We start from the raw sequence: 13155 nt of genomic DNA on the forward strand, positions 1-13155 counted from the left end.
ACGCCTAGAGCCAGTGCCCCACAACAAGAGAGGCCACCGCAGTGAGAAACCCAAGCACCCCAAGGAAGAGTAGCCCCCGCTTACCACAACTAGAGAAAGCCCGTGTGCAGTAACGAAGACCCAAAGCAGCCAATAAATAAATAAATAAATAAATAAATAATAAATCTTTTTAAAAAATGAAAAATAAAAAAAAATAAAGATAGCCCTGTGGCTCTTTTGAAAAAACAATCAGTGCTATTAATGTAAAACACGATAATTACAAAAACAACCCCCCCACACCCCCTCTCATACAACCATATATAATCACCCACACGTTATTTACTAAAGATGATGCTACTAATCCATCATTATGGAGTTGCTCTTTGTGTGTTTTCTCAGTGATGGCAAAGAGTTGTCTACTTGCAAGATAATCCTTTCAGTATGTATTTTTGAGAAAACTGGCTGGAGTTAGTAAAAGTTATGACTGTGTGATAGAACAAAGGTGAATAATCTATGACAGGATCTCACCTGACCAAACCTTCTCATCCTGACTGTGAATTAAGGAACCAAAGTTAAAGGAATCAGAGGTATATAATCTAACCAAGTACTTTTATAAACTGGTGATGACTTTTTAAGCTAATCAAGTTTACCAAAAATAATTGAAACAGAGTTTAATCTTACCATATACATAACCTTTTCAGAGAATGACCAGAATTTAAGTATAATAACACAGACATTTTAACTTATTCTTGGTTTTTTAAAATATGGAGAAAAATTGTCATTTCTCTTAACTTTTAATAGTTTTTTATATCTATGACATTAATCTTCCTAGAAAATTAATATTCTCAGCTGATTACAAACAACTAAATTAAAAATTTTATCTCATGTCAAAAGTGAATTTTGATAGGCAAAGTATGTCTCTTCTTTTATCCACTCTTCTCCTTTAATTTTTTATTATGAAAAATACCAAACTGCATATTATCAGAACTTACAGCCTCCTTAAGAGTAGAAACTAAATAATTTCTTTTGAATACTCTGTTAAAGTGCTCAGTAATGTTCTCACATAGAAGGTTAGGAATTAATATTTGTTGATTGTAGTGTACAGAATACAACCAGCATGACTCTAAAAAGAAAAAATACTCCAGTTCTGCACTCTCTAAAAATTCTCAGGTAGACCTTTTTAGGTTTGGAGATCTAGGAGTGATAGCCTGTCCCATGTTCGCCTGGGATGCTTTGGGAGTTCAGAGTATTCCATCCTGAACTCTAAGAGGTTTTAGAGTCATGTAGGGTCTGTGTATTCTACTGGGAACTCCATAAGGAAAAAATAAAAGCCCTACCTTTGGGCCAGTAAAGACTTTCATAACTTTTTCCTCCTCTTGTCAAAACGTATGTCTTGTCATAATTACAAAGGAAAAAACTCACAATATGCTGAGGGCACAACTGAACAAAGAAACCTCAGGTACAGTCTAATGGGGGGTAGTACAATACAGGTACAGTGTTACAGTAGGGAAACATACCACGTGTTGTGCAACTACTCTTGTCTCTTGGAAGGGGGGCAATTTTCCAGGAGGCCTAAAGGATAAGCAGGGTTAACCAGGTGACTTGAAGATATTATAAGCACAAAGAACAGTACACTGAAGGCCAGGAAACAAGAATATATGGCACCTTAAGGGAAATGAAAGTGGTTCAGAATCAGTGGTTACTTGGTGAGGAGGGATGATGCTAAAAAGCTCATCAGAGATCTGATCACATTGGGAGCAATATACTGTCCCTTTCAGGGAACAAGGTTTTCCATGGCACTTTGTTGCAGAGCTGAATTGATCTGACTATAAATAAATCTCTATGGGATTTATCCTATAGCATCATCTATTACATGTACTTGAGCATGCATACTCATAGTTTTGGAGGATATCCCAAGAACTTCAAACACCTTAATTAGGAAAGCACTCTCACATTTCCAAACCATCCACATAGTGGCACATCCCAAAATATCCAAAAATTTGGAATGCTTATTGGCTGATACAGAAATCTCCTAGTTTACTCTGGTAAGGTCATTTCATTTATTTCCATTTGTTATTATATTCCTCATTATGTTAGTAGTTATATTACTAATATAATAGTATATTACTAACATAGTGGGTTTTTTTTATTGTTATGGTACTTTAACCTTTAAATTCTAGATCTAGCAAAGTGTTCGCTATGACAATTATATAGTAAAAACCTTTTTTGTATCTCATTATACTGCGATTTTTTTTTTTTAAGTTTCATTGTAACTATCTATTATGGGACAGTATAGCATACTTCACGAGACCAGCAATTCAGATCCTTTCTTTATATAAAATGTGTAAAAGATAAAATCATATTTTGGTTTCTGAATTTTATATACCAAGTCTATGTTTGTTGAAATCCTTTCATGATTTCATTTTAGAAAATTGAATTTTTGAAAATATTTCCTGCAGGAAGCACGAAGTGATAAGAGTCCAGGTATGGCACCTACTCCTGCTCCACAGAGCACACCACGAAATACTGTCTCTCAGTCAACTTCTGGAGACCCTGAGATAGACAAAAAAATCAAGAACCTGAAGAAGGTGGGAGGCTTAAGTGAAAAGCACATGTGTTTATTGAAAGAATACATGAGAATTATATAAAGAAAGTAATGCTTGGATACCTAAAGACAGGCATCTGAGAGTTTTGTAGCAGTCCTCATTGTTGCTTTCTCATCATGAAATACTGTAACTTAGGCATGGCACTCAGATGTCTAAAGGATATTAGTCTCTTATTGATTTTTGGAGTAATAAGAAATGATGTACATTTGAACACTTTTATACTCACTGTTTCATTAGACACTTGTGACACAGATAAGAACAAGATATTTATCCCATTTTTAAAGATGAAGAAAGAGTTACGAAAGGGAGTTTGTTAACTTGTCAAATTGCAACCAGTTTGTGATGGTGGCCTTGGTAAAATCAGATTTCTATAGCCCTTCCCAGGCTACATTATGGAGTTTCTCTTAAAGCCAAAGACATCGTCCAGGTACAATGAGGTTCTGAAATAAATGGTGACGATGGTGATATATTTAAATACATATACATGTACATATATACATATAGGTGTACATATATGATAATGTTAATTAAAATCTTGAAAAATACCTTGCTAAATTCCATGTTCTTAACATACCCCATTTTGCGTTTAATTTTAAAAAGTAGTTTACCTTAGCATTTTAGCAGTCTATTCTTGATACAAATGTAAGATAATTGATGTTCCTTATTCAGATTTCACATTTATATGATTGAATTGTTAATAAGAAAATTTGCATTCTAAAATTACATATTCTTCCTTCCTTTTGACTCATAGTATATTTGATGTTTGCAGAAACTGAAAGCAATCGAACAACTGAAAGAACAAGCAGCAACTGGGAAACAGCTAGAAAAAAATCAGGTCTTTTCTGCATTTTTTCATTTGGGCTCATAGTCACTACCATTCTTCCCCTTCTTTTTATTGTTTAATCGATTAAAAGAGCGTATGGATTTTTTAACTTCTTTTGAAAACTATGTGCTTTTTTTTTTTTTTTAACATTTTAAATAGACAATGATGGGGAAGACATGGTATGGATTGTGGTGAATGAGGGAGTCCCTGTTTCCTGTGATACATACTAATGCTGTTGCTGCTAAAAATAAAGGCAGTTTATTATGTTAGACAGTTGGAAGATTCTCTTCTTTCCTGTATCTCAGGTCGCACTGTCCATTCGCCCCTTTCCCTCCTCCTTTCCTCAGCTCTTAGAAGCCCAAGTGTAGAATGAAATACTTAGCCCTAAACGATGCAGTGAGACAGCTCTGTTTTTTGCCCCCTTAATTCATACTAAATAACAAATTAGAACTTGTTTCTAATCTGTATTTTTAAATGTGTTTACCAGTAGATCTGGTAAAGTCTCAGAAATATTCTTTCTCTAAATTTTTTCTCTTTTGCTATATGGCTATAGATCCAATAACTATTTTATTTCCTATTTAATAAATTTATCGTTTTCAACTTTTCTAGTTGGAGAAAATTCAGAAAGAGAAAGCCCTTCTCCAGGAGCTGGAAGATTTGGAACTGGGTATTTAAAGATTCACAGAAAGCAAGTTGGTTACCAGAAATCAGTGCAAGCGTATTTTCTGTTAAACCCATTGGTGTACATGGAATATTCATGAGCCCACATTTAATGTTCACTTATAATTTTAACCATTTATCCAAGATTCTGCATATGTGTGGAAATATTTAATGACGTCTGTTAAATTGATTTTTACATCCTGCATCATCTCAACACGTGGTATAGAAAAGAGGCATATGTTTTTTTTAGCTAAGCTTGACAGATTGAAAGATCAATGTCACGGTTTTTTAGTAGGGGACAGTATTTACCATATAAATGAATAAAGGCACTTTAAATTTAATCATTGTTGACTTTGTTATAAGTTTCTCAATTAACAGATCCTTTATTAATTTACAAGGCAAGTTTGAGAAATTTTTTCCTTTGAATATATATATGGCTATGTTGATCCTAAAACATTATATTATCAAATGTTAAAGAAAAGCCTTAAAATCAGGTTGTACTAAATATATTAAATTGTTTGTATTATTTGTAGTATTTGAAGTAAAGTTTTTCTGACTAGTTCTAAAAAGTAAATGTAGACTTTAAAAACAGAAAATAGTAAAGCATTTTATTTTGATATTTCAAATAATAAACCTGATCATTTAATGAGGTAAATATTTTCTAAACATGAACTTATTATTTTCCTATAGTCGTCTTGATTGTTTTGATTGTTCGCTTATGTGATGAATAAAAAATGTGCTGATAATCCAAGACACTCAACTATCAAAACTAATTTATATTTGGTTTTAGAGTCTATTACTGTTAATTTTTTTCATCTGATTTACATTTGAGGTTATTTTTATTTCCTTTGCATTGATATAGGTTTTCATTATCTAGAGTAATATTTGAACTAAGGAAAAGAAAAGAGTCTAGGAATACTTTGAGAGATATACACAAACAGATAACCGAGTTTACTGATGCCCCAAAGCTGCAAATAAGATTTGGTAAAGACCCAATGCATTAAAATTTGAGTGGTGTTTTTAATGTTTTGTGTGTGGAGTGAGCGTGGACATATACACTCATGTGCATATAATTGCTTTCAACATTAATTCATTTCTAATAATAGAAGCGTAAGCTTTTTTTTTTTTTTTCTGTAGGACGTCACACTGTTTGTTGGGATTCAATTGCAAAGCACTGTCACAATATTTGTCATACATACATGCCATTGCATGACTATTTAATATTTTCAATTTAAACCCATTAATTGTAAAAGGAAACTTTATACCCCTAACTGGCATTAGTTGTCAAAAAGAGATGTCAACTACAGAATATAATAAAAATAAACAATGTTAGTAAGCTCTATTAAACACCATCATCCACATTCTTTGTTTAAAAAGAGGCGAGCAAAATACAGAAGTATTGAAGACTACTGGCACCAAATCGAGGTTTTTCTCCGTGATTCAGTATTATTTGATATCTGTAAGCCACTTTGTGAAAGAGACCAGTAGCTTTTCACCAAAAATCATTTTTGCCTTCCATAGTAACGGGGTAGTGGCTGTCCTAGGCCCGTTTGTGGTCTAGGATGCCTGGGTTCTTCTGGGTAGAAAGAGCGTGCAGGTCACTTCGGAGGACTTCTAAGACTGCATGGGCCTCCTCCGTGCTCTTTCTGCTTCCAGCTCATTGAGCTAGTCAAGCCACACACTGATGGTGACAGAGTCACCACAGGAAGGACTGCATGGAACAATACCCCTGAACAGCTGCCAAAGGCTATTAAATGAGCAAGACACGCTTTTTTGATTCCATTTGTGCCATTACATGTCTGGGTCTATTTGTTACAGCCACTTAGCCTACTATAACACTCAGCAAAACCTACAACCTTTGCTCTTGTTGAGACTTATTCCACAAAGGGAAGCAAGTGGTATGGCAATGATCAAGGATATGGTGTTGGATGTGGAATAGACATGGGTTTAAGTCCTGGCCCTGCCACTTAGTAGATGTGTAAACTTGGGACCATCAGTTAAGCTCAGCGAGCCTTACAATAAAATGGGCCTAATGACCATACACACCATGTAAAGTTTTTGTAGGAATTAAATGAGAAAGTGTCTCATATTTACTTCCTTTCTCAAGCATATTTTTGTTTTGTTTTACATTGTAATGTTTCTGAAATCTAGGTGTGTCTTTTAATAGATGAATACATTTAATATGGTACTGTTTCCTTTTTCTCTTTAATTTTTTTTTTCTTTTTGGCTGCGTTGGGTCTTCGTTGCTGTGCACTGGCTTTTCTCTAGTTGTGGTGAGCAGGGGCTACTCTTCGTTGCAACATGCAGGCTCAATAGTTGAGGCACACAGGCCCTAGAGCACACAGGCTTCAGTAGTTGCAGCTCGTGGGCTCAGCAGTTGTGGTGCACGGGTTCAGTTGCTCCACGGCATGTGGGATCTTCCCAGACCAAGGAGCAAACCCATGTCCCCTGAATTGGCAGGTGGATTCTTAACCACTGTGCCACCAGGGAAGTCCTTTTTTTTTTTTTTTTTTAATTTTTCATTTCCTGGAAAGGTGTTGTTATGTAAATGGTGTGGGTGGCATCTTGGAAGCAAGGAAATACTGCTCCAACAGACTTCCACATTGATTCATTCAACCATTACACCAGAGGTCAAATTGGCCAAATCTGGCCCAAGGGCATGCTTTGATGGGCCCGTTTCATTTGAAGGAATTACTAAAATGTGAAAACTGAGGAGGCTTCATCAAGCAATTTGCATTCCCAACTTCTTTTTGAAAATTTTGGAAACTGACTTCACTGGTCTGCATTGTCCAGTGGCATTCATCAGCTGGAGCTACAGGCGACACCCCCTTTAGAAGCCAGTTCATCACTATCCCCACCGCTTCTTATTGTGATAACCCACCATCTCATTCATGTATGTAACCCACCTGGCTCCTGGATGCATTTGACTGTGGGACCCCTGCAAGAAATAGTAATTATTGGGTAACTGTCATGTACATCTGCTCTTTTGGTTGATCTAAGAGCCAGTTTGGTGACTTGGGCCAGGAGTGGGTGGTTCTGCTGTGTCCCTTCATCAGAATGATATACCTGAATTGTCCCCATACGGTGGGCAGAGCCTTTCACAGTTAGGGAAGGCAATGATGAAGAGACCTCTTTTCTTCATCTCACACCTGGTGTGAGTCACTTTTGAAAAATCTTAGTTTTCTTCATTGAAGTGTAACCTTATGAGATAAAGTCCAAGCTCCTTTGAATGGATTCCAAGTCTTCACGTCCTGGCCTTAAACTTTCATCGTTTTACTCCAATCACACTGCTGTATTCACTGGGCTTTTGCCTGCTCCATCTCATCCTCACTTCGAGGCTCACTTCCGCCTTCAAAGTCTGACCAGCCTCTGACATCCCTGTGTTCATATCATTCCTCCTTCCTTGAGCTTTATTTTTTTCCTTTTTAATTTTATTTATATTATTTTATTTATTTTGGCTGTGTTGGGTCTCCGTTGCTACACTCAAGCTTTCTCTAGTTGCGGCAAGCGGGGGGCTGCACTTCGTTGTGGTGCGCAGGCTTCTCATTGCGGTGGCTTCTCTTGTTGCAGAGCACGGGGCTCTAGGTGTGCGGGCTTCAGTAGTTGTGGCACGTGGGCTCAGTAGTTGTGACTCGCAGGCTGTAGAGTGCAGGCTCAGTAGTTGTGGCACACAGGCTTAGTTGCTCCTCGGCGTGCGGGATCTTCCCAGACCAGGGCTCGAACCCATGTCCCCTGCGTTGGCAGGCAGATTCTTAACGACTGCACCACTAGGGAAGTCCCTCCTTTGAGCTTCAAACCTACAAACTCTTCATCACATTTCATTTCGTGTATTTGTTCTTTTTTCTACACATGTAAACCTTGTCTCCTTGAGAAGATGTATCCCAGAAGGAGGGTCCTCTCCTGCTCCTGTTTCTTCCCTGTAATCAGTGACCAATACGTAGTTGTTGATTTCTGAATTCTTTATTCTTCTCCTTCTATTCAATGAATCATCAACTCTGTCTCAGGGTGGGTTCCCCAGAAGCATATCTGAGGACCTGAGACCAGGATTTGTAAGAAAGTGACTTATTAGGAAGTCAAGCTTTTTTAAAAATAATATATTACTTTTATAATATATTACTTTAAAAATTGTTTTTCTAATGAAATGTTAAATAATTCATCCTGAGACAGTATAATGTTTTTTGGCCTGGCAGCCTAACAATTTTTTTAATTTTAAAATTTTAAAATGAATTATCAGTTTACATAGTTTACAGCAAATATATTAATTTTTAAAATGTTTATCTTAAGGGAATTCCCTGGTGGTCCAGTGGTTGGGACTTCACATGTTCCATTGCAGAGGGCATGGGTTCGATGCCTAGTCTGGGAACTAAGTTCCTACCCACCACTTGGCCAAAATAATTAAGAAAAACAAAATGAAATGTTTATCTTAGAGGTAGTCTCATTAAACCTTTTGTTTTAGTCAGATGCTTTTTAATTGCTCCAAGGTGACTGTTACGACCAAAATTAGATTGCTTGGACTCATTTTTTAGAATTGTCTTTATTTGTGTAATCATTTAATCCATTTAATTTTTTCCAAAGAAATGTTTTATTTCTGAGCACATTTCAGTATAAAAATCACTGAGATGTTCTTTAACTACATATTTTGTTTGATTTTTTTTTTAATTTTAAATATATTATCCTCAGGCAGTAAGAGTAAGGTGATAGAAGGAAAAGAGCATAAGGTGATGAAAGTGTGCTTGAAAATGAAATTTTAAATACACTGCTGTGTATTCATCATAAAGGAAAATCTCTAAATCGTGGATTCTCATAAAAATCTCCTTTTCTTAATCATCTCCAAAATGTATTTGGCATTTACCATAAGCATGCATGAAGAACATTATAAGCTTGAGGGGAGGTGCTTCAGTAGACAAGCTCTTTCATGGGTTACACAAGCTTCCCAGTGAGGCAAGAGAAAAAGGAGCAAAGCCCAACTTTCATAACTTAAAAAAAGGAATTCTCTTAGAAAAGAAATAGAGATGTAATTTATGTCAAAACATACTTATGTATGTTGCCAAATAAAATAATACAGAATATTTTTGAAACAATACTACATTTTTATGGTTACATTTAAGTATGTAAACTTATAGAAAAAACTTTGGTAAGGGTATGCTCTAAACTGGTAACATTGACTTCTAGGGTGGGGAGTGGTCAAAAGGAACTTTAACCTTATTTGTAATGTTTAATTTTTTTATATATAAAGGAGAATATAGTTTTGTACAATTTAAAAATCATAACCAACTGAGACTAGGCTACAGAATAGGAAATTGTCTTCCTGTAGTTCAATTTTATGACTTCCATACACCCGTAATATTTAAGGTAGGTACTTAGTGTTATGGATATTGGGTGGAATTCATTTGCTTTTTGACAAGTAAATTTGGAAAATCTGCTGTCTTCTTTTATAAATGCCTAATAAATTGGGATTCCATGTTTTATCCTGGCCTGTTACCTAATATAAATACAAAATGAGTTTGACTTCTACTTCGCATACTAATTGATTCACTTATAATTATTTTTATTATTAATGGGTACCTATATTATCTTTCTGTAATATATAATGTAATAATATATATGACCCTAAGGCTGTAGAATTAAGAAATTTGCCAGTATCACCAAGCTAGGATTGGGATTTGAACCCAGGCAGTCTGATGTCAGAGCCTGTGCTATAGGTCACAATGATAACATTGCTTCTGTATCCTTAGGTAATCTATCCTAATGCTCTCGATTTAGTGTAATTGCAGGGTAAATTCTGTAAGCATGACTGCTGGACTGTGCACACTTCAATTTTTATGGATACTGCCAAGTTGCCTTCTTTATTTTTTTATACAATTGATTGTCCTATGTTAATCTTCTGTCCTGCAAGTTTGGGTTTTTTTTTAAGTGTTTGTTTGTTTGTTTGTTTTTGGCTGCATCAGGTCTTAGTTGCGGCATGTGGGATCTTTCCTTGTGGCATGCAGGCTCTGTTGCAGCACGTGGGCATCTCTCTGGTTGTGGTGCACAGGCTTCAGAGCACATTGTGCTGTGGTTTTGGTACGAGGGGCTTAGTTACCCCACGGCATGTGGGATCTTAGTTCCCTGCCCAGGGGTCAAACCCACATCCCCTGCATTGGAAGACAGATTCTTAACCACTGGTCGACCAGGGAAGTCCCGCCTTCTTTAAAAGTTTATACTTCTACCAGTGAAAGTTTCCCATATTCTCATCAAATCTATAAGGCTTTTGAATTTTTACCAAATCGAGGGAAGGGAAATAATACTTTTTGGTTTTGTTTCTTTTTATTAGTAATGAGTTATGTATTTTTCCTCATTTGATGGTTGTTTACTTTTTTATATAAATTTGTTTATTTATTTATTTATTGGCTGTGTTGGATCTTCATTGCTACATGCGGGCTTTCTCTAGTTGCAGCAAGCAGGGGCTTACTCTTTGTTGTGGTGCGCGGGCTCCTCATTGCCGTGGCTTCTCTTGTTGTGGAGCACTGGCTCTAGGCATGTAGGCTTCAGTAGTTGCAGCACACAGGCTTAATAGTTGTGGCTCATGGGCTTTGTTGCTCTGTGGCACGTGGGATCTTCCTGAAGCAGGGATTAAACCCGTGTCCCCTGCATTGTCAGGAGGATTCTTAACCACTGCGCAACCTAGGAAGCTCTGTTTCTATTTTTGTAGTGAATTGGTTTTCCTTTTCCTTGGCCCATTTCTCTATTTGATCATTTGGCTTTCATCTTACTGATTTGCAAGAGTATTCTATATGGTAACACATAAAATCCTCTTTTTTAAAATTTTAAGTAGGAAGTACGTGAACAGGAGTTTTTTTTTTTTAATTCAAGCAGTACAAAAGGCATACAATGAAAAGTGCTTCTGTTCTAGATGCAGCAATTACCAGTTCCTTATGTATCCTTCTAAAGATACATTGTATGTTTATATTCAAGTATATGTGCAATTCTGTAAAAAAAAAAAAAAAAAAGGCATATATACACTGTTTTGTATTCTTTTTTCCCTTAACATAGTTTGGAAATGATTCCATGTCAGTACCTTGCCCTTTTAAAATTTGTACATATATCTTTATAATGACCACATTGTGTGGAGGTAGGATAATTTAACCAGCTCACACTGATGTACATTTAGGTTATAAAATGTCAGTTATATATACAGATGCTGTAAAATAACAATAAAGTACACGTTTATCTGCATTCTGGGATTCAGTTGGGTATTTTGAGAAATTAAATTAGTTCTATGGATGCTCAGTGTAACCGTGGTCATTTTTGCAGTGTATTTCTTTGAGTTAGTGAGATATTAGAAAGGACAGCTAGGAATATTAAATCAAGTGAGGTTTCAAAGCAGTTCTTAGGTTCATCCACCTATGTAAATACATTAATGTCCAGAACAAGGCAAACTGGTATGAATTTATAAGTAGTAAAATGTCAGAAATTACTGTGACAGCCTTGCTGTTCCAATCTTGCCAAAGTTAAGTGTTTTATTTATTTCTGGAAGAAAGGAGAAATAGTGGAATAAGCCCACACCAGGTGCCTACTTCTCTGGGTCATCTTTGGCCCCCAAGACCATAAAATCAAACCAGATCTAGGAGGAATAACCTTCGCTCTTTTTGAAAAGCTGCATGGGTCAATTAATCAGGTGTTTACTGTGTGAAGTGCAGGTTACAAAGAAAATACAGTGTATTTAGAAATGTTAAGATTGACATTGAAATGAAGTGAAAGACACTTGAAGATTCACGATCTGGTACCAAAAGGTGTGGCCGGGTGTCTTCATTCATCAGGGCTGCTGTAACAAAATACCATAGACTGGGTTGCTTATAAATAAGAGAGATTTATTTCTGACAAATCTGGAAGCTGGTGAGAGTCCGCTTCCTGGTTTTGTCTTCTTACTGTGTCCTCACATGGTAAGGCTTTTATAAGGGCACTAGTCCCATTTATGAGGGCTCATAACCTGATCACTTCCCAGAGGTCTCACCTCCAAACACTACCATCATGCTGGGGACTAGGGTCAACAGAGGAATTTTGAAGGGACACAAACATTCAGTCCATATTGCACCTAGGCAAAAAAAATCATAAAACAAGCCTCAAGCCTTCAATGTGTAGTGATATAAGGAGATGGAAGATACTGCTGTGGTTTACCAGTGTTTCTTGTTCTCATCTCCTGGTCATGTGGGAGGATTACACTTCCCTATCTAGAGTTTTCACAATTTCTAGACCACTGCCTTCTTTCCATTGTTGTCATGGATTTATTGTTTGTATCACTTTACTGTCATTTCTCTAAGATCCTGAGAAAGGAGAGAGGCAAATGCATGTGCTTATTTTGCTGTCTTAAAGTGGAAGTCAGAAAAGTATACTTCTAAAGGTTTTTAAAAAATATTTTATAATTTAATATCCTTATATTTTAAGTGAATTTGAAAATTGAAAGCATTTTATTCATTTCACCCTAAACACAATTCCTGTTATGGCCACTAGAGGGTTTCAAGGATCATAGAATTGGGAAATTAAGGCATTAGAAATCATAGAAATATGTTCCATATCAGAAATATGCAAATGTAATAGCCTGTGTTGCTCCTCTCTCTCCTTTTTTTTTTTTTTTTTTTTTCTTTTATAGCTACACAGCATGTGGGATCTTAGTTCCCCGACCAGGGATCGAACCTGCACCTCCTGCATTGGAGGCATGGAGTCTTAACCACTGGACCACCAGGGAAGTCCTTGCTCTTTCTTTTTATATTGCCAAACTCTTCAAATTAAACCTCTTTAACCCCTTGCCATCAGACTTATTCCTGTCTTTCCCCTGAGTTCTGTCGGTACTCTATTGGCTGCAAATGAATCATGACTCAAGAGTTTGTTTGTAGGTCAAATGTTTGCAAATGGAGTTTTGCATATGTTTTCCCATAGAGGTAATAATATAAGTGATTATTGGTGCTGAGGTGAGCCAATGAAAACCTCACATGGAAGAACTGAGTATAGATTCATTAAAACAAAACAAAACAAAAAAGCTGTTTACAAATTAATTTTTTTAAATTAATGCCAATATAGGAAAATAGAATGAGAATTCTTTTTGAAAGT

The 13155-nt window shown here is 36.2% G+C and overlaps 1 protein-coding gene and 1 non-coding gene across 3 annotated transcripts in view; one reads left to right on the forward strand and one right to left on the reverse strand.

Moving 5' to 3' along the window:
* EIF2A (eukaryotic translation initiation factor 2A) overlaps positions 1-4409 on the forward strand; it is a 40901-nt gene extending 36492 nt beyond the window's left edge. The window contains exons 12-14 of one of the 2 annotated variants that reach the window (XM_057738166.1): positions 2439-2567; positions 3355-3420; positions 4018-4409. In XM_057738166.1, the coding sequence (XP_057594149.1) occupies positions 2439-2567; positions 3355-3420; positions 4018-4083 (261 nt within the window). In that variant the 3' untranslated portion in view covers positions 4084-4409. Of the gene's footprint in view, positions 1-378; positions 567-2438; positions 2568-3354; positions 3421-4017 lie in introns of those variants that run through there. The other variant, XR_009054232.1, reaches the window with a different exon arrangement.
* An 8311-nt stretch (positions 4410-12720) lies between these two features.
* TRNAW-CCA (transfer RNA tryptophan (anticodon CCA)) lies at positions 12721-12793 on the reverse strand. The gene has a single exon. It is a non-coding gene; the product is annotated as a tRNA-Trp (tRNA).
* Between the last annotated feature and the right edge of the window lie 362 nt (positions 12794-13155).

Source organism: Hippopotamus amphibius, chromosome 6 (genome assembly GCF_030028045.1).
Source record: "Hippopotamus amphibius kiboko isolate mHipAmp2 chromosome 6, mHipAmp2.hap2, whole genome shotgun sequence".
In the NCBI taxonomy this organism is placed as follows: domain Eukaryota; kingdom Metazoa; phylum Chordata; class Mammalia; order Artiodactyla; family Hippopotamidae; genus Hippopotamus; species Hippopotamus amphibius.